Source organism: Lasioglossum baleicum, chromosome 6 (assembly GCF_051020765.1).
Source record: "Lasioglossum baleicum chromosome 6, iyLasBale1, whole genome shotgun sequence".
Lineage (NCBI taxonomy): Eukaryota > Metazoa > Arthropoda > Insecta > Hymenoptera > Halictidae > Lasioglossum > Lasioglossum baleicum.
Window position 1 is genome coordinate 10,796,638 of NC_134934.1, and position 23,836 is coordinate 10,820,473.

The 23,836-nt window shown below is 41.2% G+C and overlaps 5 protein-coding genes across 6 annotated transcripts; 2 read left to right on the plus strand and 3 right to left on the minus strand.

The window, feature by feature from the left end:
- Window positions 1-1,998: 1,998 nt before the first annotated feature.
- Window positions 1,999-10,381, minus strand: LOC143209553 (uncharacterized). Its single transcript, XM_076425344.1, has 6 exons — window positions 8,384-10,381; window positions 3,817-4,042; window positions 2,948-3,132; window positions 2,555-2,614; window positions 2,366-2,469; window positions 1,999-2,292 (listed from the first exon to the last, which is right to left on the minus strand). The coding sequence occupies exons 1-6, from the start codon at window positions 8,444-8,446 to the stop codon at window positions 2,073-2,075; spliced, it is 858 nt and encodes a 285-aa protein (XP_076281459.1). The 5' UTR covers window positions 8,447-10,381; the 3' UTR covers window positions 1,999-2,072.
- Window positions 10,382-10,648: 267 nt separating this feature from the next.
- On the plus strand, window positions 10,649-13,938 carry LOC143209548 (tubulin epsilon and delta complex protein 1). Of its 2 annotated transcripts, none has more exons than XM_076425333.1 (5): window positions 10,649-11,288; window positions 11,389-11,473; window positions 11,557-11,786; window positions 12,409-12,846; window positions 12,997-13,938. In XM_076425333.1, the coding sequence occupies exons 1-5, from the start codon at window positions 11,169-11,171 to the stop codon at window positions 13,333-13,335; spliced, it is 1,212 nt and encodes a 403-aa protein (XP_076281448.1). In that variant the 5' UTR covers window positions 10,649-11,168; the 3' UTR covers window positions 13,336-13,938. The 2 variants fall into 2 exon arrangements, with proteins under 2 accessions (XP_076281448.1, XP_076281449.1); XM_076425334.1 differs by having other exon boundaries at window positions 10,654-11,288; window positions 12,409-12,750; window positions 12,997-13,937.
- A 722-nt stretch (window positions 13,939-14,660) lies between these two features.
- LOC143209557 (ninjurin-A) lies at window positions 14,661-15,320 on the minus strand. Its single transcript, XM_076425348.1, has one exon. It carries the CDS (start codon window positions 15,318-15,320, stop codon window positions 14,661-14,663), a length of 660 nt encoding a protein of 219 aa, XP_076281463.1.
- A 1,705-nt stretch (window positions 15,321-17,025) lies between these two features.
- Window positions 17,026-18,081, plus strand: LOC143209552 (uncharacterized). The gene is given in 1 exon segment (XM_076425343.1): window positions 17,026-18,081. A coding segment is annotated over 1 exon segment (1,056 nt).
- Window positions 18,082-18,460: 379 nt separating this feature from the next.
- LOC143209564 (potassium/sodium hyperpolarization-activated cyclic nucleotide-gated channel 1) lies at window positions 18,461-22,590 on the minus strand. Its single transcript, XM_076425359.1, has 9 exons — window positions 22,480-22,590; window positions 21,726-21,964; window positions 20,954-21,169; window positions 20,708-20,870; window positions 20,504-20,637; window positions 19,455-19,642; window positions 19,179-19,384; window positions 18,898-19,107; window positions 18,461-18,772 (listed from the first exon to the last, which is right to left on the minus strand). Exons 1-9 carry the CDS (start codon window positions 22,528-22,530, stop codon window positions 18,461-18,463), a joined length of 1,719 nt encoding a protein of 572 aa, XP_076281474.1. The 5' UTR covers window positions 22,531-22,590.
- Window positions 22,591-23,836: the final 1,246 nt, after the last annotated feature.

Sequence of the window (23,836 nt, forward strand, 5' to 3'; positions counted from 1 at the left end):
ATGCACGCTGTAGCACGAGAACGACGGGACGGTTGGACGAAAAACAGGATACGAGAAGGACCGCTTTAAGACTTATGACAATCACATGTTTAGGTTTTCCTGTAGATTGGTACGCAGAGTCGATGGGTAACCGTTCGAAAACGTCGTCTGTCCTTCTTTTAGAAAGTTTCTTAAGGAAGATATAGGACAATAGGGATGCTACGCTGACCTGACATTTTTACCCCTTGCTGGGTAAAAGGACGGATGACGTTTTCGAACCCATCGACTCTACGTACCAACCTGCAGGAAAAACTAAACATGTGATTGTCATAAGTCTTAAAGCGGTCCTTCTCGTATCCTGTTTTTCGTCCAACCGTCTCGTCGTTCTCGTGCTACAGCGTGCATTTCGAATTTCGACACTCTAAATGCCCTTCCTAAATTCTTTAGAAAAATCTTGCGGAAAATCAGTGTCGTTCGAGCCGCGGTAGAGAGAATATCTCCAAAGACTTGTAAATTCAAAGCTAACGGTTGCTATGTATTAGCTGTTTTTTTGACTGTGATATTTAAACTAATCACTAGACTGCGAATCTTTATGCAAAATGAATGTTGGCTGCCGCTATTACAAGGGACAGGGGAGCCAGACAGATATTTGATTCTTACTGTGATCATTTTAAGAAGTTGAAAATAATACTATGGTGCTTTGAAATTATTTTAATCTCTCTACTGTATTAAAATGCACCTACTCATGTTTGCTACAAATGCATGAAATCCGCAGTCTAGTGATTGCATTACCTGATTGTTGTGATTTGTGCAGCAGTACAAGGGATATGGCAATTATTATTAGTGCATAACTATGTGTTGACAAATGTGAACAGTGATTGTGAGTGTGGAAAAATTTCAAGGCATCTGTGTAAAATAAACATACGAATTATTTATCGATTCGAAAGTGAAAGTTAAATTCTGGATCGTCGACTTGACCGCGCATCCCTTAGGCCTTCTACCACCGGCTGTGCAGCTCGTCGACCTGGCCGTACGTCCCTTGGCTTTCGGTACTGCCGTGTACCTGAAGACATCTGTGCAGTTCGTCACCGAGTGACCCAGTGACACACATTTCGAAGCAGCAAATGGATTTACGGCTGAATACGTGAGTTTTTAATTCAATCAGTTTCTGCTTCTTCTCTTTTTTTACGATTATCTCGTAAACTAAAGCCGATTGCCAAAAAGTCTAAAGAGAAATGTTGTTCAGAATCATGGTCTTGACAACGTATCCAAAGCGCATCGAAATCGGAGAGGAGATAGATCAGATAGTACATCGATCGATTTACAATTACAAGTTACTTATCTCGTAAACTAAAGCCGATCGCCAAAAAGTCTAAAGAGAAATGTTGTTCAGAATCATGGTCTTGACAACATATCCAAAGCTCATCAAAATCGGAGAGGGTTCACATTATCGAGAAACTCTTGTTCGTTGCGATGTCGCGGCGTACCACCGACACTCGCTTGCCGGCGCGGCGTGGCGCGCCGGGCCAGGGCGCGCTCTGATTGGTCCGTGTTTTTCGTTAATAACTCCTAAACAAAGCCGCAGTTGACATTGGTGCAAAGGAAAATGTCTCTTAGAATGGTCTCAGGAACCACCCCCTTTCGGGATTTTCACGAATTTTGGGACACCCTGTATATTGTATTAAAAATTGAAACACAAAGTAACGGATGGATGCATCAGCCAGGTATTTATCTCGAGTCCCGAACTATATAAAAAGATAGGAAGAAAGCATCTTGATATTTACTTAGATAGATCTCGATAGATACTTGGAAATCAGTACATTTTCCTGTGCGTTCCAAGAATCTAGTATCGGAAGAAGTTGTACTCGAATCAATGAAATGTTTCTGTCAATTTCCCATTAACGATGCAAAGGTGCTCTAAATGCTAGTGATGTGCGAGATCCCGAGAATTCCCGAAACCCGATGCTCGAGACGGGATGGGAATACGGTTAGAAGTAGTGCACAAAATGTCCCACAGAGGAAGAGTATTAGAATTCGACATAATAAATATTGTGGAGTTCATTTTCCCATACGCGTGGCAATAAGCGTCGGTGTTACTTCCGTGTTTTTTTTGCGCCGAATCCTGTTCTTGGTGTCAGACCTCCAGTGAACGCGAGGTGGCAGCAGCAGCTCGATGGAAACTTGAAAGTGTCCAGGACTAGCGTGTCGTTCGGTAGCACTGCCACAAGTTGTCGATAAGCGTACTTTTGCCTGCAGCTCGTTTTGTAGCCCGCACCAGGTGCGTTCACCATACTGCACGCAGCGTTTTCGTTGCTGCAAAACGATTCACGAATCATTAGAAATATACTCAAGGTGTTCTACTCGTGATTGCGGTTTAGATACCTACCTACACTTCTCGACTCGTATACCCTGCTTGAAGTTCTCCTGGTTCGCAATGTATTTCCATTCGTTATCCTTGTTCATGGCCGCTTGAACATATATAACTTGCTCCTGAAACGATAGGTGTTTATTAAACCGGTTAGTTTTCCCCCAACAAACAATTTTTATAAGATCCCAAGTACACGTGTATACTTACGGTAGACACGCAGAGAGGCACATCGTCGCCCGTGTCGAATCTCTGCACTATGTCCGACACCTATTCGGATCAAGTTAGAGAATGTTAAAAATGTCAATTTACAATAAACAAAAAATATGTACACGTATTATCTCGTTAACACTAACCGTACCGGGTACAAAATGTGTTGGATATATTGTATATTGTTTTATAAAAATGTGACAAGACTGAATTTATTTAGACTTGACACAATTTTTATAACGATACGTGCTTGAACGAAGAAATTTATTGAATAATTCTTAATGGAAGCACATCTTTACAATTTCAATAATTAGAAAATATAAAAAATGTGAAAGCGGTCATTTATTACCGGTCGTGGTACGGTTATAGTGTGTTAATAATTTATCTACAAACCTCGTCAACAACTGCCAGATATTTCAGGCTTTCGTTTCGTTTTAATGCTTCGTTTACTGTTTGTTCTGGATAACTGGCCACTGTCTCGCAGTATGTAGACCCCTTGCAGACAGGTACCCGTTGCATAGGTGTCATGTCTTCGTCGGGAAATACAATTGTCGCGTCCGCCTGCATGTCTCGGAAATCTGTGGAAACAAATATTCACGATAAAAGGATAATAAGATAAACGATAAAAAAGAAAATATATCCCATATTTTATACATTTTAATTATTATTCTTATATTTTCTAATTTTTTAAATTTAAGTGTTGCAATTGTTTTTTTAATTTGGCTCCTAGAGCTGTCCATAATCGTCCCACACAATATCTCAATCTATTTTTTCCAACAAGTATAATATGGCTACATCTAATCAAAATAAAACAATCAAATCAAACTGGAAGCTTGTATGTATTTTGCATTCAAATATTATCGTATAATAACTACATCTAATCAAAATAAAATAATCAAATCAAGCTGGAAGTTTGTATCTATTTTTTAATTGCCATTTTGTTGAAGATAAGTAAGCGTCCGGCAGCGCCCGCTCTAGCGGTTACGTCGCCCCGGACAAAAAGACAGGTTGCTATATATTTTTAAATAAAGGTACATATTTTTTATCTTCAATAAAAATCGAATCATTTTATTTAAATCTTAATAAAAGCAAATTTTCTACTAATTGGCTATTGAACACATCAATATTTTTCTCAGTTACAGCCAAAATGGCGCCCCTAAATTTTCGCGCCCCGCACAAATGTCGCCCCCCCCCCCTCCTAGAGCGGGCCCTGTGTCCGGTGATTTATATAGACGGGAGTGTATAATTCTTCGTTTACCAACCTATAAAACTTCTAGGCGAGGTTCTCGACAACGTCTTCACAATACCCCTACGGTCTCTGATCTGTTCTCCGCCATTGTTGGACCATTCTTCGGAATCGGGTAGGTCGCTTTCCACGGAAGCTCGGGTAGCCTCGAGGTTCGCCGATTTCTCGCTGGTGCGAAGAAATTGAACGGTGTCCCTTGTTCCGTCGGCGTGATGCGGTAACGCGTCAGTATTATGGATGGTCTGTAAAATGTAAATGTCTGGTCAAGGTACGTCATTTTGAAAAAAGTCTGCGTTAATCCGAAGTACCGTTAGCGTTCGAATTACCATCGCGCAAACTCAAGTACATATATACCAGAGTTGGGCAGTAATGAATTCTTTTGTAATCGATTATTTAATGTAATCATAGTAACTGTAATCATTAATCAGTCAATCACCGTTGAAATAATTCAGTAATCATGATTACCTTCAGTACCTTTTAAATCATTCAATGATTAATTTATATTTTATATAGATCTGTATTGTTTATCTGTACGTTGAAAATTGTATAACTTGTCTTATGTGTACGTTTATAAAGTTCTTCGCATCATCGTAATCGCCTAGTGCTGTACGATTTAAAAGTAGATGTTATTGTTGATGTTTGCTCTATTTAGCTATCTATAATGTCTATAAAATAAAAAAGCAAAGTACACTAATAATAAATAGGTAGCTTGTTCTAAGGATTTTCTACGTAAAACTATGTAAAAACTATGTACATATACTATATACATTTCTAAAAAAATGTTCACAGTATTTTTACTACAGCAAAAGTACAGATTAATTCATAATAAAAAATGTAATAGTTTCATTTCAGCTTCTTATTCCTTCCTTATTCATTAATCAATGAATTACCGATTATTTAATAATCAGTAGCCACTAATATTGATCGTAAAATTACGATCATTAATCATTAATCGGACTTACGTTTTGCCAACTCTGGTAGTTAATATGTTTCTTTAGCAAAACGAAAACTACCGTTACCAACTAACAATAAGTACCTGACGCACACTCGCTCGCGTAGATCAACAAATACACATTATCCTTTCCATTCGATGATTGACGCGAGTATTAATAGTTCTGTTATGTATACAGCGTGCTAGAAACCTGTATCATCAGTTTTAATTTTTGCGTGAATGGTCGTAAAAGGCCGACCACGGGATCAGCAATGTCCCACGCTAGATATCTTACTTTTTTCGTGTTTTTCTCGACAGATTATATTCTACTACAAGTATACGGAATACGGAACAAGTATTAATCGCGGTACGAAATGTCGTGTGTACATTGCAATTAATCTTCCGCAACAGTGTAAGTGCAAGTACGAATCATGTTCGCTTATCTTTCACGCTGAATCTTCACGGTTTACGAAACATCGCGTAGGGCGTAGGACAATCAAAAAGCACACTGTTGTTGTGAATCTTCCGTAAAAAACTGTTTACGAACAGAACAGAGTGGTTGCATATTTTATTCAAGATCAATGAAAGATTAGGATTAGAGGATCGAGAGAGAGAGATTGCATCGCTCGAGCTGCCGGATCAAGATAAATCTTTTACGAGTTTCTTCACTATCCGAAGAGAATAATTGATACCGACTCGTTTATTCCGTTCTTTGATTCAGAGGTTCCCAGTCGTGTTTATGCAAGTTCTCATCTTTCTCATGTATTCGATATCGAAGTTTCGAAACCATTGAGAATTCCTGCGTTAAAATATTCATCGACGTACATACATCTCAAGTCATACTCGAAAGTTTCCGGCAGATACGTTGTTCATTCTTGGCAGTAAAATAACGCGCAGAAATCACGCTCTGTACATTATGCTTGTGATAAACGCGAAGACAGTCCGTTTAAGAAAATAAGGGTATGCCGGCAGCAAGACGCTCATCTTTCTTTGGTTTCACAATAGGAAGTAGGATATAGGACATAGGATAATGCGTTCAGGAAGACCTCTATCTACATATATTCTTCGATTCTAAGAAAATTGTTAACAACTTCCTTAAAACACCGATGTCAGCCCGGAGAAACCCTATTTGCGAAATTGGGAATCGTGAATATCAGCCGGGACCGTCGCGTCGTTTCCTGAATAGAATTAATCGGGTAACGGTTTGATTAGTCACGACTTCGTTTCGTCTATATAGCATAATGTTATATGAGATGGACTGCGAATGTTTATGCAGTTTTCAATTCAACCACAAATATATTTTCAAATACAAACCTATTTTCATTGGTAATAACTAGATTGCGGATTTTTATGCATTTATGAAGAAATTAACTGGATGAAATGTAAAACAGTGAAAAATATAAAACAAATCCGAGAATATTGTTACGTTGCTCTCAACATGAAAGGATTATTATTAAGGGGAAATTCATTTTTATCTAACTACATATGTATACTGGTTCCCCAATCGATGCATAATATTTTTATTTTGCATAAAGATTCGCAGTCTAGTAGCAACATTTCTAGGTCCAAACTAAATGAAAATAGTACTAAATTTTGACGAATTTTTGATGCTCCAGCATTTTTTGAAAAGGTTTATAAACCATAAATGCATAAAGATCCGCAATCTATATAGTTATATGGGTTTCAGCACGTAAAGTATTTTTACAGAAGCGATATTGACTTCCACTCGAATTCATCAAACACTTCACAGAAAAAGTTGACGATATTAACCGTTCAACTTCACATAAATAAATCCATCTCGGCCCGCGAAATACAGTTACGCGACGATAACAGGTCTCATATTACGTAAATATGACCGGCCGGCTGCTAATTGTAGACTATACTGTGCGTTAACTATTTAATATATTATAGAGTAGTACATATCGCGATTCAGTTTGTACGTCGCGAACGTGTTTCGTAGTTGGATGTTATTTGATTCGTTGTAGCACGTGTATTTCCGATAGCTTTGTACTGCACAACTGTTCACAAAACATAGACATATAGAGATAGACTGCGCCGTCTTATGGGCGAGTTGAAGCCCACAATGGCGGCGCGCGGTACAAAGAGTGAGAGAGAGAGCATTAGCCGGGGTCCATAGCGCTCTCTTTCTATATGATGTGTCGACACATCAATTAGAAAGAGAGCGCTATGGACCCCGGCTAATGCTCTCTCTCTCTCGCACGCCGCCATTGTGGGCTTCAGCGCTTCGTTCAGGCCGCGCAGTCTATCTCTATATGTCTATGTCACAAAAGAAACATTTTGTACCTGAATTGCAACAAACTGAAGTGAGGTACAAAACTATTTTCTTCGTGAAAATAACAGAACAGTACTTTTAAATTCTTCCAATGTTTTCACAGTTTTGAATGACATCTTTTCATTTTTGTCATAAATGCATCAAATCTGCTGTTTAGTGATGTGTAAATGAAATTACGTGAAGTTGAATCTTCGATTATTGCTTTCAACTAAGCATATGGAACAACAAGAAATAGACAAATAACAGAAGACAAGTTAGTATAGAGGCACATCGAACAAGTCGTAGAAAATATTTTCAACGAGGACCGTACAATATCATTTTTTGGTGTCGAGTTCAGTCGAGTTCCGTTGATCATTGGCTACAGCAACAACACGATTGCCGAAGGGGCACAACTCTCCTGTACTGGTGTTCAAAATGATAAAACACCTCATGGTTTTTAGCAATGAACATTCATTCGTACGTACATTATATACACGTAGAAAGTGAATATACAACAAAATAAGGTACCAACTTTTATATAATATACTAAAAATTAAATATCTCGTTCAAACCATTTATTATTTCTACAAAAATTGACTTTTAGTATGGGCAAAATGATAAGGCACTTTGAATATGAAATAAGAAAAGTATTAGAATTCAACAAAATTACACAATTTTTGGCAGTTTTAGTAATGCGTGGACTGCCCTTTACGCTGTACCACTGCAATCATTCTTCTTGGTAAACTTCTATATGTATAGATTTTTTTGTATCTTCTAAAAGTGTCTTCAATAAAAATATCTTTAAGCTTCTAAAATTGCTGATTTCCATTCGGATACTGTACTGTACTGCTTTCCACCTTCGTATAATATTCTTGACAGTCTTCCCCAAACGTTCTCGATAATGTTTAGGTCAGCAGACCTCGCAGGCCAATTAATAACCTTTAAACTTTTCCGCTTCAATTTGTTCTTTAATTAAATTTAAGTAGCCAGCAAACCAAACCAAACCAATACGGCCTTGAATAAATTTTATTTCCATTTTTCCTCTATAGCCGATTCCTCCTCATATCATTTCTGTACCGCCACCACATTGTCGACGACTCGAAACCCTTTGTTCCTTTCTTAAATCATGGAAATAGTACTTGTATCCATCTGAACCATGCAAATTTAGTTTCTTCCCATCCGTAAATATAATTCGTTTCCGTGAGATTTCACGGCATATGTATATGTATATGAAATTTCGTGTGTGTACAGCAGCGCCTTATCATTACGTCCACCAGTGTATAGTGTATCTCAGGCCAACCGACCAACTCGTTCGCACACGACACGAATCGCGCAGCATTTTCGATTAAAGCTAATAAAAACTTTTCATTTATTACTTACCAATAAGATGAAAAGGCAGACTCTGAACAGTATCAAGTTCGGGCCGCGGTAGACTCGTTCCATTTTCGGCAGATGTAATGTAACAACGCTGTCAGTCTATGTAGGAATCGTGATAGAGCCTGTTGGTTCTCGGTGACACGTGAACACACACACAGTGTCTCGAGAGGAAGCGGTATTTTTCACTGTCGGTGTGTTTAGAGACCACGAGTATCGCGCGTTGCCTGCGTCTGTCGGCGATTTTCAACGGACAGCAAGACTCGCGAATAAATTCTCCGATTTTTCCCTGACTCTGAGAGATACACTGTTCGCTATCGAAAAAGTACACGCGATACGAGACACTAAATAGAAGTGGCGGCTCGTAACTAGCAAACCGGTGTAAAATAGAAGCAAGTGTTCAAGACAGCGCGGTAGACTCGATTGTCGACAGATCGCTCAACGATCCTGCACGTCCAAGCGATCGCTCACGATTGACCTGTTCTGTTCAGTGCTGCCAGATGGTTGTGAGATCGCAACCAGGTACTCTCCTACTTTTCCCCTTCCACTATCCTATTCCATCGCTTTAGGATTGAGTGGGGCAAATGGGAGACACATTGCGCGTGCGCGATGGGGACGCAACGATGACAGATGAGATGACATGACATTTCGCAGGTTTTAGGTTATTGCCGCGTATCGTATCGTACTCGTGTACATATACGTACTTAATGAAATAAATCATATGGTTCGTTCTAAATAGACATTGTAAACATTCTTTATTATATAATAAATAAAATGAATTGTAACATGTGGGAGTTTCAGTCGTGAAGCGAAGTATGAATGCTTTCTTTTATATGTACAATTGAAAAAATTTTGAAATCTGTATGTATGTAGTACTGAGTTACATTCCAGTAAAATCAATAAATCATAATATATTTTAACACTGTTAACCCTCATACGCTTCTCAAAAATAGTTGCATAAAAGAGACTGGGATAATAAATTCACTCATTTTTCTTCTACACGATAAATTGACAAATTACGTTTTATTTGTAACGTTATATTTTAAAGAAATACAACTCACAACATAGACATAAAGGGATCAATAATTACATAGTATGTGAAATAAGTAAATGGGTGAATTTTACGCGGCAATAACCTAAAACCTGCGAAATGTCATGCCATTGTTGCGTCCCCATCGCGCACGCGCAACGTGTCTCCCATTTGCCTCACTCAATCCCCGTCGCACACGCGCAACGTGTCACATATTACTCTGGTCATCAGAGAGGGGGTACCTCATATCGGCGTGATTCCCCTCATCTGGCAGCACTGGTTCTGTTCCTGCTGCGGCCTGCTGCGTGTACCGCGCAACACGGTACCAGTTGTCTTAACCGAACCCCCTCTACAGCCCCTTAATCGCGCGCCGTACCTCAGGGAACCGAACAAACCGATAGGGGGAGGATTCCTCGTGGGATGGCTACTGGTTACGGTTACGTGGTTACCTCGCCGGCATGGGTTATGGTTAGGTATTGGGTTTCGGTGCGCCGTACAGTGGGCCCAAACGCCAATCTAGCTGATAAAAAATCATAGTCTTCAAACGCGGCGTCCTATTGCAACTTGTATGGAGTCGTTGTAACCGGGAGACTACATTCTTTAAATTTATTGGTAATTTGGACCACAAAAAAATTTTTTTATTTTTTTATTATTTTTTATTATTTTTTAATTTTATGACCTGTACATTGATTAAACATTTTTTACTCCTCTCAGTCAGTACTATGAACCACAAAAATCTTAAACCCTCTTTATGAGTGATCGCAAACTATTCACAAACTTTAAAGTTACATTAAACAATTTCTGGCAAGTTCTGGCAGCTGATTTTTACAAGAATTAAAGAACAGAGTCTACATTACGAAATCAAACAGGAAATTCGATCAATACGCGTCAATTTGGTTACTTACATTCGAAGAACTGAAATGCATGAAGTAAAAAATAGTCTACCTTTGAACACAGGTATGTATTTGGAAAATTCATTAACTTTTGCAAATTTTGTAATTACAGAATGAAAGTACGTACTTTCTTCTACAAACCCCATGAAAGGCAAAATATTCGCATTTAATATTAACGTTTACCAGTAGCAAAAACACTGACCGTTCTGGGGGACTTTAAAGGCCTCAGCGACTACAGACTTTTGCGTAAATATTACCCTATATAAAAAATCTTCAGAGCAAAACAGAATATAATTTAAAGATCTACAGGGATTTAAGAATGGAAACAAATAAAAAAGTAAGTAATAGTATGTGATTGGAAATACGACTTTTTATCAGCTAGATTGGCGTTTGGGCCCACTGTGCGCCGCGCCGCGCCGCGCGGTTGGGTAAAACGATCCGATGAACTTTGTGTAAAAATCAAAGAACTTTCGATAGAAATGAGTAGACTGTGGATCTTTCTGCAAAATACAAAGTTTCTGCATCAATTGCAAGACGCAGGAGCTAAATATAAATTTATATTCTTCATTAATAATTTTAATGTGATGAAAATGATATATATTAATATGTACTACTCTGGAAAGCAGAAATAATGGAAAAATTGATGTAATCCCTTAACGACTTTGTTACATTAAAAACAACATTACACTATTCTTGAATTTTTGAAATCTTTTCCCGTTTATGTAAAATAAAAAGTTTGTGTATTTATTGGAAGACGCAGGAAACCGCGCCCGTAGGAAAAACGCGCGAAATCGGTTGCGCGTTTGAAACTGTTTGAAACTCGAAGGTGCGGTAACGTGAGGTTCGATCATTCGATTCGAATCGCATAATGTCCGATATAAAAAGTGTTTTATCTTTGCTATGCCAGCATTTGAAACTGTCGATCAACGTTACAATGAAACCGGAATATTTCAGACTAGCAAAATTTGATGACACTCCGGAAAATGTTGTAAATATTTGCGGGCGGTGTTACATAACCTCTATGCGCACCGCTGTGCGTATGTGAACAGTCGACAGAATATTAATTGATGATTTATTTTCTGTAATAGGGCGAGACATTCTGGGAAGCGTTGAATATCTTGAGTTACCGTGTTGTACAAGAAAAGCAAATCGAAGTCAACTTTCAACATTATGGTAGATTCTTTTGATCTAGTATTTTCAATCTAAATATGTAAGAAACTCTTGCGTATATTTGTTAAGACCGAGCATATTTTTAGATACAGTGTGGGCTACCAAATTGTATTTTGCGTATCTACAGTATCCTTCCATCGAGTTTTACGCTGCTAGCAAGCACGATAAAAACAGCAGACAATTATTATTAGCGTTAGCTTGGCTTCTTGGAACTCAAGATGCTTTAGATACTACGATTCGTGTGAATCTATCGAATAGCGTTCTTGGAAAGGAATGTTCAAAGTCGAACGATTCAGAAGCAGTCTACAATTTAAATGTAATTGAAATTTAATTAGTAATTAGAGAAGAGATAACGAGGGTAGTCCCAGAAGTATCCGACCTAACGAAGAAAACACAAAAAAGTTGGGAAAAAATATCTTTATTTCTCAACGTAGTCTCCTTTTAGCTCGATACACTTTTCCTAGTGATGTTCAATAGCTTCGATACCCTGTTTATAGTGAGATCCGTCGAGCTTCTCAAAATAGCAATAAACCGCAGACTCCACCTCTTCATTGTTGGCAAATCTTTTACCACCTTTTACCTTTACCACATTTTTTCAAGTTTGGAAAGAGAAAATAGTTTGAGGGGGCTAAATCTGGCGAATAGGGTGCGCGAGGAAGCAATTCGAACTTTAACTCATTGATTTCGGCCACCGTGATACCGGATGTGTGAACTGGTGCATTGTCCTGACGGAACAACACTTTCTTTCTCGCTAAATGCTATTGGTGGCTGTCAAACAAGTACTAAACAACGTAGCGTCTTCAGACTTCAAACTTAAGCTTTATAAAGATTGTACTTTTGGCTATAGTAACTTTTCAAATAACAACCGCCAGTTATATGTCAAGGTTGGGTACTTCTGGGACTACCATCGTATATCCAAGAAATGATACGCTTTTCAGGAAAAAGAAATAGAGCAAGCCGTGCCGAAAACAACGGTTGCTCAGTTGAACAGTATGGTACATTTACATGGTAAAGTGAATTACAATATCAGAGAGATATACAATCTCGTTTCTGAGAGAGCTAATTTAATAAGCAAAGTTCATGCTGCAACTATGAAAGTCAGTGGTCTCCCTCATTTGAGCGTATCTGAACTGGCTCTAATCAAACGTATTGCGACTGCTGATAAAAGTGAGCTATCCCGGAACGATAAGAAATACATACAGGAATTATTAGCTGCTGGGAATTTACTGGATGCGCATGCTAAATGGCGAAGGAAAGAACATATTTTCTTCGAATGGATGGTAGATATTCGAATAGATGTTTTATCCGGAGGTATAGTAATGGCTAGACTGCGGACCTTTATGCAAAATAAAAACTGTCACTATCAATTGCAAGACGTAAGCATCAAATAGAAATTCCTTTCTTGCTTCGACGACTTCGAAAGGTTGAAAATTGCATATCGACACCTTCCAAGTTTTCTAATCTTTCTAGCATACTGATTCCGCAGTCTGGTAATGGCATAGTAATAGTGAAACCAAAATTTTCAGGTGACGGTAGTGCAAGAACACAAAAAGCATTCGAGTTCCAGTTCGCTCGACATAAACTGGAATGAAATTTTCAATTTCATATCCGTGTTGCACCGAGTAATGCAAGGAAGATTCGAAGCTTTATCTTGCCAAGAGAACCATGGCTGTAGTAATCAGACTTTCGAAAGTGTGTCGCGGTTAATGAGGACTGAAATGGGCCGCGATATAATGGAGAATCGATTGACAGAGATGTCAGCGGAATTGGAGAAAGAAACGAGAAATCTGTCGGAAAGCAAGGAAAAGTTATCCGACGAGTTGAGGAAACTTTTACATTTAATTCCTTCTTGTATACAACTTTGACATTTTATAACAAAATAAAAAAGGGAAGCGCAAACGTACGCCCGAACACAGCGGTATCTTACAACTAAGGAACTCTTGGTCGAGTCTTGAGAGGATAGACTCGTTTCCGGGTTTGCAAGGGTTCTCGTTTCCCAATAATGCAAAGATGGTTTTTCGGTAGTCAAAGGCGATAAATAAAAGATCAATCTAAGCCACGATCGCCCTCAAAGGTAATTTGCATTATTCCACAGCGTAATTTGAATTATTCGGAAGCTTATACAGCTGCGCATGTAGCTAGTTTCATAAAGCTGCGACAGCTACATGCTGCCGAATAATGCAAATTGCTCCTCGCAAACGTAAAAATAGGATTTTTGAGGGCGATCGCGGCCTAAATTGATCTTATATCTAGCGCTTTTGACTACTGCAAAACCCCATCCTTGCTATATCGAGAAGTGAGAAGGCGCATCCCGCACCCTCGCAATCCTGGAAACGAGTCTACCCTTGAGCTATGTCAAAACATTGCGAGGCAGCTCCGCGAGGCTGTGGCACAAGTACTAAATCCAACTACATACCACGATCGGAGACACTCTAGTCCAGGCTTGCCATATTCCGCGCGTGCCAGGCCCCTTACCGCTGCGCCCCTCGCCCATCTGCTGGGCTAAGCCCGCCTGGCTTGCCCCACTTCTCGCCAGTGGGAGCAGGTAGGGAACCTAACGGGCGTTCTTTTGTTCCGCGCGACGCCACGGACGGCTTGGCTTGGGTGAAAGTGAAGTCTTTATGGGACACCCGTTAGCTTGCTCAACGCGCACGCGTGGCGACGAGTGGGGCAAGCCAGGCGGGCTTAGCCCAGCAGATGGGCGAGGGGCGCAGCGGTAAGGGGCCTGGCACGCGCGGAATATTGCAAGCCTGCTCTAGTCCAGGGGTTTCCAACCTTTAAAGAATTTTTTTCCGCGCCTCCCTACCTTCTATATTTTTAATAGATACAATAAAATAGACACGTTTTAAAAACTGTTGAGTTTTATTTATTTTTAGATATGATGGTATGAAAGTTAATTTTTTATTAAAAAATTTAGACGCGCTTCCCAGGTTGGAAACCGCTGCTCTAGTCGGCGCAATCGAAGCAGTTGTCGTTATAGATTTCAACGGACTCGCATTGTCTGGACATAACTGTGGTTGCAAAGAAAAACGCCGCAAGCCACAATTTCGAAAAATTTGAGTTCACGCATTAATCGAGCCTCGTAGGGTTGACATATTTACCAGGAAAAGAGTCACGAAAACAAATTCGAAAGGCTCGAAAAGTGAATGTATGTGACATGCGGCGTTCTTCCCGACGACAACAGATAAGTTTACGTCGTGGAAAGAGCTACCGAAACACCATCCACCACGCCGAACGACGAGATAAACACATTGAGAATGGTCACTAGAAATATGCCGATCACTGTCCAATTATTCGCTCGTTCAGCTTTACACATTTGAGCGGTGTCTTTCACGTTGTATCTGCTGTTCCAGATCAGACCGATTCCCACTGCGATCTGAAGAAATAGACTGGCGCCTATCATGACCAACGACGGATAGAAGTACGGATGTCCTCCGTCGGTCTGTAGAACGTAACGCAATTGATTGGCGTTCGCGGACAGGAGAGCCAGGTCCATCATCCCTTGGGCTAGCGTCTTTTTGTGCTGGTAAATGTTGACGTCGGGAGTGGGCTGGAGCGGAGGCACCATCGGGAAAAATGGCAGCGGCGTCCGAGGATCCTCTGGCAGCAAGCCATCGTCTATCCCTCGGTGATCGAACCCGATCGGTGGTTTTCCTTCCGGCTCGAGATCGTCGATTTCCGGTCCAGAAGTTGGCCGAGGGTTGTTCGTGTTGTCTGTCTCCAACAAAGAACCCAGTCGAGGTCTAATAGTAACGGCTTCCAGTTCCTTGGACGTCAACGGTTGAGACACCTCGTCCGTGAGATCATCCATGTACAGAATCTCATCACCGTTGTGCTTCAAAAGATCCATATTTTGTTCTTCAGACCTTCCGGCCGTTGTCCAATCTTGCTGTTTGTTCAGTTAAGCGAGACGGAACGGAACTCGATATACTTTTATCAGTGTACAGGAAACGTGCGGTTTCGAAGGTCCAACATTAGAGCAAACAGCTTTCAGATTCACCGTTACCGTTTCCGTTCTAACAACGGAACGAGATGGAAATTTGTTTAGATCGTCTTTGAATAACAATGCGATGCTCGGCAACACGCGGTAACGCGCGCCCGCGCGTGTATGCGATAGCCAGAAGCTGTTATGCTGGCGCGTTACTGCCGCCGCGCTCGAACCAAACAGATCTGCTGGCCTGCGAACTTACTTCCATTCACTCGATCGAAACGAGCTGATTCACGATCGCGTTCGTGATGTCATCGTTAGAACGTCACGGTTCCCTTCAATTTTGGATTTACCAGCCTCGTCAAAGCCATTATTTCCTCTTGCGCGATGTTACGTTGTATCTGGCACGTTCGTTCGGATTCATTAAGCGAGTCATTAAGCGGCGTCTCTCGAAATGGGCTTCCACTATTAATCACCGAGCACAACAATTCTTTATCACGAGCGAACTGTATCCCCGAGCGGGGCGCACTGATTTGTACGAAACGCGGGACGAACGCATTTGTTGGAACTATAACGATTGATCGCGACGAGAGTCGCTGGAATGTAGAAGACTATCAGGACACTGCCGTTAGTTACGTGCTACCGACACGTGTTTCCCGAAGTAGGTGAAAACGACGTTCTCTCTCACATGTTGCCTCGAGAGTCAAGGCTTTTATGCGACCGAGTGGTAGGGGAGTGGCATTGCTCCAACGAAACCTTGCAAGATCGTCAATATACTATAAATAATATGTAGTAACAGTGATTCGTGGAATCAGCGAAACAACATATGTACGATGGCGTGCAGAGTATAGTTTTATCCGACGAAGCAAAGAGGTGTTCTTTGTATCGGAGAAGGTCATGAGGACAAAGATTTCTGTCGGCGCGGTACCGCGAGAATCTCGTTCGCAGAAACATTCTGCGAAGAATCATAAAGCACCGAATTCGTGATACCACGTACAGCGTACAGGATATCCCAAACGAGTTCTTCGTTGTACTTTCCCGTAGTCGTCATTGACTCGGAGCACGTTTTGCCGTCGCTCCGCTCCTCTGTCTCGGTTGTGACGCGGTTGCGCAACCATACTGGGAGCCGCAGACTGCATTCGGACGTTTCCTGCCTGTGAATCTCTGTTTGGGGAACCACTCGTGTCTGTCTCTCTATTTCTATTTTCGTACGAGGAAACGAAAATCGTGCGAACCAGCACCGTGAATCAGCGGTGGAAAAATACATAGTTTCTCGGGCTCGATCGATGAAACGTGCGACGGTAACACGCCGTGACATCTTGAAGAAGTACATAGATGACGCTAAACGATCGAAGCGGTCAGAATATGAGAACGTTCGAATCGTCTGTGAATTATTGGGACGAGACCGCTTCTCCGTAGTTCTCTGCGTATAACTATATGTATGCAGAATCACGGTATCGAACTAGCCCGTCGTCAAGTAAACAACCGTTTCTGTTAGCCGAGATTTCAGAGGCAAACGGCATTCCTGCAGTGGCGTTCGAAACGCGTACAGTGGTCTAACACGTTCCGCGCAAAGCTGTTCGGCATCGTCGACCTTGAAAAACTAATATGAAAGAACTCTGAGATAATGAAGACTCAGAAGTGTTGCGTCCATTGCCCAGGGAAGCTGGTAACTTCGTCGTCGGCCAATGAGTTTCACGAATGCTGCCAGCCCAAGTACGTCACCGGGAACCTGAGAATACCTTCCTTAACCGAGCACGTTTCGGACTGCCCGAAGAGGAGAGAGACCGAGAAAGATCCCGAAGAGGACTCGCCGAAGGGAATCGATGATCGACGACCACCTTGCTACGAGCACTTCGCCTTGGCGAAAAAATTACACGCGGAGAACTTGGACCATCAGCCTCTGCCGGACAAGGTCGACGACCTCGTGTTCAAGAACATGGGCCCGGAGAGGTCCTGACGACGTTCGAGCGGAAGGCGCTGCAACCGCGAAGATCGAGCGAGCGGATCTGCCAAAGCGTACGGGCCGGTTTTAGGTTGCAAGGAGCCGAAGACGAAGATGGACTTGGCGATTTGTTGGGAAACCCCGATAGATCCGGTGTACGAACCGCGCAGACCCAGCCACATCGACGGCTCGGAGGGTGGGCTAGCTCCAGCCATCTTCACGTTGGTTCACCGAACTCCGAGCTCGACGAGTTCTCTTCGCTCGGTTCAAGTTGCCGCGAAAAACGACGAGCGTCGCGAGAACAGTTGCTCGAGGAGTAGAGGAGAGGTCGACGGCAAAGGAAGACGTTGTTGCGACTGTCTCTGCGAGAGACTCGATGGAGTCAGTATATCAAAAAGGAAGGAAGAAGAGGAACGAAGTCCACATCCTCGAAGAGCTCGTTTTAGGAAGTGCGTCGCCTGCGAGCCAAGAAATTTCGCGGACGACCCTAGACTGATCAAGTCGGCCGTAGGTTTGGCTCTAGGTATCGAAAAGAGGGAAGATCAAAGGAAGAAAGCCACGGTACCGAGACCCAGGACTCCTTTCGCCAAGCGGTCCTTCCGTATCGATACATTGGCTCCTCCGTTCAGCGTAGTAAACGGCTGTAGAAGTGCCGACTACCCGGAACACTGGAGACTCATGTCGGTTTATCAACAATCTTACCGGAACCCGCAGAAACGGAGAAATTATCGTTGTTAGTTATTCATTGTTGCAACATATTAGGTATTAGGTCAAGTAGCGGATAGACGCATCGAATCAATAAACCGTCTAGATTCTAGAGTCTAGAGGCGCGTCTCCTCCCTCTCCATTACAGATGAGAGAACAGTATATTCATTTTCGGAAGAAGAAAAGCGTCGGCGAAATGAGAAAGACAAGGATGGTGAGGATGCTGTTAATTACTTGCTTATAGTTATGTGAATTGTTACTCAACCTAATAATGTTGTATTGTCTAGGAGTAGAATAGAATCTGTTCTGTTGACGTAGTTTTTTAACAATCGACATTCGTAAGAACTATGAAACAATTGCAAACTGGTGCAGCGATGGCCGTAAAAAACGAATAGGAGATAGTGTTCGTTCGTTATTCGTGGTCCGGAATGTTGACATGTTTTCGATGGCGCTTGATGCTGCTTATATTGATGTATTGAAGCCTGATGGTGTTATCCAGATCGCAAGCATCTTCCAGACCCGGGCCTTCCTCCAAGTTCTGGAGGGCTACGTTTTGTAAACGGTTCAACAGATCCGGATATCTGGATATGTACCGGCGGAAGTCGTCACGTTCCAACACGCAGATCTCGCAGGTCTCCACCGCTATCACGGTAGCGATCCTCAATTCGCTCTCCATCACCAATGCGATCTCCCCGAAGTAGCTTCCGTCCTCCAGATGGCAGACCTTCCGATATCGGTAATCGAATGCATACAAGATGATTTTCGAGTAGCCACGTACATATATATATGGTTTGCTCGGCAAATTCGCGTCGAAAGCGAAGCCGAACGAAATCGTTAGAATAACGTTACTTCTTTTCCCGTAGCAGTGTAAACCGCTACCGTGCCGGAAGTGATGAAATAGAGGGACTCGCCGCGCGTGCCAGCCTTAACGATCTTATCACCGCTCATATAGATCTCCGAGCGCAACGCGCTGGTCAACTGCGCGATCACGCTCTCGGGCAGATGCTGGAACAGTTTCACGTTGCTGACTAGGCTCAGATAATTGTGCAAAATCAACTCCTGAAAATAGCGGAGGATCCAAAATTAAGTTCAATATGATTGGGAATAGAGGAGATCTAACAACTGAGCACCTCTCTCAAGTAGGGCGACACCTCCTCTATAATCTTTTTATTCCTTTCGAAGCGTTTCTTGTTCCGGTACCTGTAGTATACTAGCAAACGACGTTGCAGAGCTTGTGGGAGCTCCTTGTATCGCATGTATTCTTGTAACTGCTGTATAATCTTCAGGTGACGCTTGATCGTTATGTGGAATGTCGTCAGCAAATGTGAGAATTGGGCTGCGGAACGATTGCTGTTATACAACGCGTACTATACGAAGCGAATGCGGATCGACAGAGTTGCGCTCACTTATCAAATACACGAAACCGATAAACCCGATTATAGTCAGGACCAAGTTCAACACCATATCTTCCGGTGTCTTCATGTCCAGATAATGCGCGGAACGAACCAACGCGGTGATCGCGCGGTTCAAGCACACAAGATATTTCTCCGTCTTGGTTTTCTTGGTCCGGAAAAATTCTGAATTGATCCAAGATCTGAAATAGCAGGCTCGCTACTAGCACATATACAATACAGTACCCTCTCAGTATAACACTCTCCAGCATATGCAGGGTCTGTCCGGAAAGTAATGCGACCACATTTTTTTTTGTTAAATCTATTGAACATATGAGTACAAACCTTTAAAATTCTTCAAAGTAGGATCCTTGGGCGTCGACACATTTTTTCTAGAGCGATTTCCATGCTTCGTATCCTCCCTGGAAGGCGTTATCTGGAGCCTCTCGAAGTACCCTCGTCGCAGCCTTGTCGAGCACTTCCAACCAACACTTTTCGGTAGATTACGGGGAAAACAGTAAACGGTATTTCTTCTTGATTCCAAAAATTAAAAATGTACTAAAAGGATGCCATTCTGAAAGCGTGGAACGCGTCAAAGAGGCTGTGTCGAGGGTACTACGAGAGGTTCCAAAAAACGCCTTCCAGGGAGCATACGAAGCATGGAAATCGCGCTGGAAAAAATATGTCGACGCCCAAGGATCCTACTTTGAAGAACTTTAAAGGTTTGTACCCATATGTTTAATAGATTTTTTTTTTAAATTTGATTGCATTACTTTCCGGACAGACCCTATATAACGATACTCTTACATATATGCATGTAATTCCGAGTTTCTTATGACATGGTACGAATTAATTGCGTTACAGGAACACCGTGTCAATCTCGGTCTTCTAAAAACTAAAGGACCTAGCCGATTAAGATGGTCAAAACTGTCCTTAGTGGTTTTTCAATGAATGGTTTTCGAATGGTCATTGAAAAACCTCTACGGGCAGTTTTCACAATCGGCTAGGCCGATTTCTGACGTGATGTACGTGTTGGGCAGTTAAGTGCAATCAACGATACCAACTGGCTGCTCAAGGTGCCCAGATATTCCACGCTAATGGGAACGTAGTACTGGAAGCAAGCGGCCCAATGTATACTCAACCCGACGATCATGATCGTTTCCACGATCTTGAACGCTTGATAGCTTAACCGGTACACCTGAAACCGAGTGTTATCGTGATTTTCAAGTTGTCCGTTCAACGCCGTCTACATACACCGCTAAACTAACACCATGGAGTCGACGGGAGTAGACGACCACGTTGCGGATTCGTAAGAACTTCATCATGTTCAGAGTGGTGCAGTACCACATCCACTGAGGTCGAATCACGTTCCCGAAGCTTATTGGTAGACTCGTCAACATGTCTATTAGGAAATAACTCTTGAGATACTTTCTGCACACAAACGAAGAAGAAATTTGGAACGATGCGTTGTTTATGTTAATTACGTTTTCAGTCTCGCAGAAACATGAACGTACAACGCTACTATCTTGGGATCCAGGACTATAACTTTCGTCCGATAGTCGTAATAGCCCGTGAAGAACCACAGCACAATGTCGCACCAAAACACAACGTTTATCGTATCGATAATCTTGCGCCATTCATTGTGTATCTGGAAGTAAAATGAGATCGACACAGGCGTCACCAAAAGAGCTACAATCGTGAACACCGTCATGAACTGTTCCCAGAATATGCTGCAAAAGATAGTGCAAATGGGTGTTACTGAACAGTAACAATGTTAGAAGACGGCTACTTTTGTAATGACATATGTTATATCAGTAGACTGCGAATCTTTGTGCAAATTCAAAACTGTCTGCATCGATTGCAAGAAATAGAACTCAAACTGCGAATGTTATTTCTTCCCTTAATGATTTTAATAGAGGAGAAATAATAGATTGACATCTTCAATATTTTAAATTATCCAACGATTTTGAATTTTATCAACTCAATTTTCCTATAAATGCATGAAGATCCGCAGTCTATATACAGGACGAGGCACCTAACACTTACACCGAAAATATCTCCGTTGTTTTTAATAATACAAGAAAATGTTTGGTTCGATGTAAATTCGGTTTAAATGGAACGACGTATTTTGATTCGTGTAACGTTATAGCTATTGAAAAGACAAATTCAACCATGTTTAATATGTTGACCTTCAAGTGACCTTCGAAGGAGTTATTCTTCATAAAGCAGGTGCCTCACCCTGTATATGACTTATCTAATACAATAGTTCGGTAAAATTGGATACACCTGAACGAACTGAAAGGGTGAATCATATAGGGATGGGATTTCACGTGTCTCGCGATCTCGTAATTCACTGCGGTCGTGCTTTTTAAGCTCCAGTGCGTCAAGTGATGTTCCCGCGATAAAATTCGTTTTCGTAAGAACCATCGAGCTACTTTCGCTCGAACCGAGTTGCCCTTTATTATGTCTTCTACGTGGTCATCCTCTTTCGGTTGTTCGCAAACATGTTGGAGCACCGGTGAACGCTGTGTCGAGGAAAAACGGGAAATTTTCGATTATTTTTCGAGTTCTTCAACACAGGAATGCCTGTAGAATAACTGATACGAAACAAAAACATTTTTCAGTGTATTTTGTAATTGATTTTTAATTATGTAGATATCGTGATTTGGAAAAATGAATTTCCGATATGCCTCAATTTAAAGTAGGGTATTAAATTGAGCGATTCGGAGGAATTCTTACACTTATTGCTTGCGATTAAAAAAACGAGTCGTCCGAAATCACGATTGATTCCACCAATTGATTAAACTCGTTGCGTTTATCACTAGACTGCGGATTTTATGCAATTATGGCAAAAATGGGTGGGTACAATTAAAATAGATATTCTCAACGTATTAAAATGATTAAAGGATGAAAGAATTTTTTACGTGGCCTCTCCTTCTTAAGATTAATGCATAAAATGTTTATTTCGCATGAAGATCCGCAGTCTATTTATCACTGATTATAAATAACAATTGTTGTCCAACTTCATTGCGAGACTCACTTCGACATTTGGCGCCTCTGAAAAATGAGGCACGTAAGCCATTAAATCCATGGTTCTTTAAATCGTGTATTCGACGAATTAATTCTCAACGAAGCAAATAATTCGTTTATAGCATGCACAACACATGAAATGTGGATAAAGTTAGAAAGAAAAAAATAATGAAAATCGACTATCGCGAAACATTGTACGTATTAACGCGCTTCGATCAATTGTTTTTAAATCTTTGATAATATATGAATGTTATATGCATGAATGCCTGATACATGATACTTGTTTTTGTCGAGAGTGGCGTGTTAATTTACGTATCTTTTTATTTTTGCTGACTCAACGATATTATATAATAAATAGACTGCGGATGTTCGTGCAATTTTCAATTTTCGTAGACTTCTAAGAAAGTGGAATCAAATAAACTGTTATTTTCAGTGGTAGTAGCCTTTGTAGATCTGAAATGAATAAAAATGGTACTAAATTCTATTCTAAATTTTATATTCTAGCATTTTTTGAACATTCTCAGATGCCATAAATGCATAAAGATCCGCAGTCTAGTAAATAGTACATTGCATATATCGAACAACTCGCGTCAGTCGCGTCCAGTTGCGTCTCATCGAAGAAACACGTGACTCACGTAAAATCAGCTGTAAGCAGCACAGCTGATTTTACGTGATGGGGAATTTCGTATTTTTTGGATCAAGTGAATCCTCTCTTCTGACGTTCCGACTCCAAATTTGTCCTGCCTCTGAAAATAGCCTTCCACTTGTAACCGATGTTGTTTGACACTGATAAACAGTATTCAACAGTATTCAAGTAAAATTGCCAATGTAACAGAGATTTTTCAAAATAACTAGTTATTAGTTACTTTTTCCCCATCACTACAGCTGACTGCTGCAGTCTACAGCTGAGCGATGTTCTGAATGTCGCGTAAACGTTTCACGCGAACACACGGATTTTTAATCCGTACTTCCTGCTGTCGACGCTTACGGGATTAACGAATCATTCCACGACGCTATATTTTATTGCGTTTATGTTATGCCGATAACGTCCGATAACAACGCTTGTGTGCGAAACATGACAGATTTTGAAAGTATTCAGTTACCCGTAGACGTAAGTTTTTAACTGTCACGATACGTATTTTGTGTTTTTATCATCCTACAACATCATTTTCTCGAATCGTTTCATTATTTCTGATCTACCTACTCCTGTTCTACGGACGGGAATTTTTACACAATGACTCGATAACCTTAACCTAACAATAATATATTTATCTGATAAGTAAACTGCGGATCTTTATGCCAAATAAGAATTGTCTGCATCGATTGCAAGGGATAGAAACTAAATTGCATGTTATTTCTTCCCTTAG

What these genes read in the sequence shown, in the direction of transcription:
- LOC143209553 (XM_076425344.1), bottom strand. Translation starts at nt 8,446, where the DNA reads ATGGAACGAGTCTACCGCGGCCCGAACTTGATACTGTTCAGAGTCTGC. An exon ending in TCTGCCTTTTCATCTTATTG is followed by an intron (nt 4,043 to 8,383) that starts GTAAGTAATAAA and finishes TACATTTTACAG; the next exon opens with ACCATCCATAATACTGACGC. An exon ending in ATCTGGCAGTTGTTGACGAG is followed by an intron (nt 2,615 to 2,947) that starts GTTTGTAGATAA and finishes TGATCCGAATAG; the next exon opens with GTGTCGGACATAGTGCAGAG.
- LOC143209548 (XM_076425333.1), top strand. Translation starts at nt 11,169, where the DNA reads ATGTCCGATATAAAAAGTGTTTTATCTTTGCTATGCCAGCATTTGAAA. An exon ending in ATGACACTCCGGAAAATGTT is followed by an intron (nt 11,289 to 11,388) that starts GTAAATATTTGC and finishes TTTCTGTAATAG; the next exon opens with GGCGAGACATTCTGGGAAGC. An exon ending in AGTCAACTTTCAACATTATG is followed by an intron (nt 11,474 to 11,556) that starts GTAGATTCTTTT and finishes GCATATTTTTAG; the next exon opens with ATACAGTGTGGGCTACCAAA.
- LOC143209557 (XM_076425348.1), bottom strand. Translation starts at nt 15,320, where the DNA reads ATGGATCTTTTGAAGCACAACGGTGATGAGATTCTGTACATGGATGAT.
- LOC143209564 (XM_076425359.1), bottom strand. Translation starts at nt 22,530, where the DNA reads ATGGATTTAATGGCTTACGTGCCTCATTTTTCAGAGGCGCCAAATGTC. An exon ending in ACTCCCGTCGACTCCATGGT is followed by an intron (nt 20,638 to 20,707) that starts GTTAGTTTAGCG and finishes ACTCGGTTTCAG; the next exon opens with GTGTACCGGTTAAGCTATCA. An exon ending in ACACTGCTACGGGAAAAGAA is followed by an intron (nt 18,773 to 18,897) that starts GTAACGTTATTC and finishes CGATATCGGAAG; the next exon opens with GTCTGCCATCTGGAGGACGG.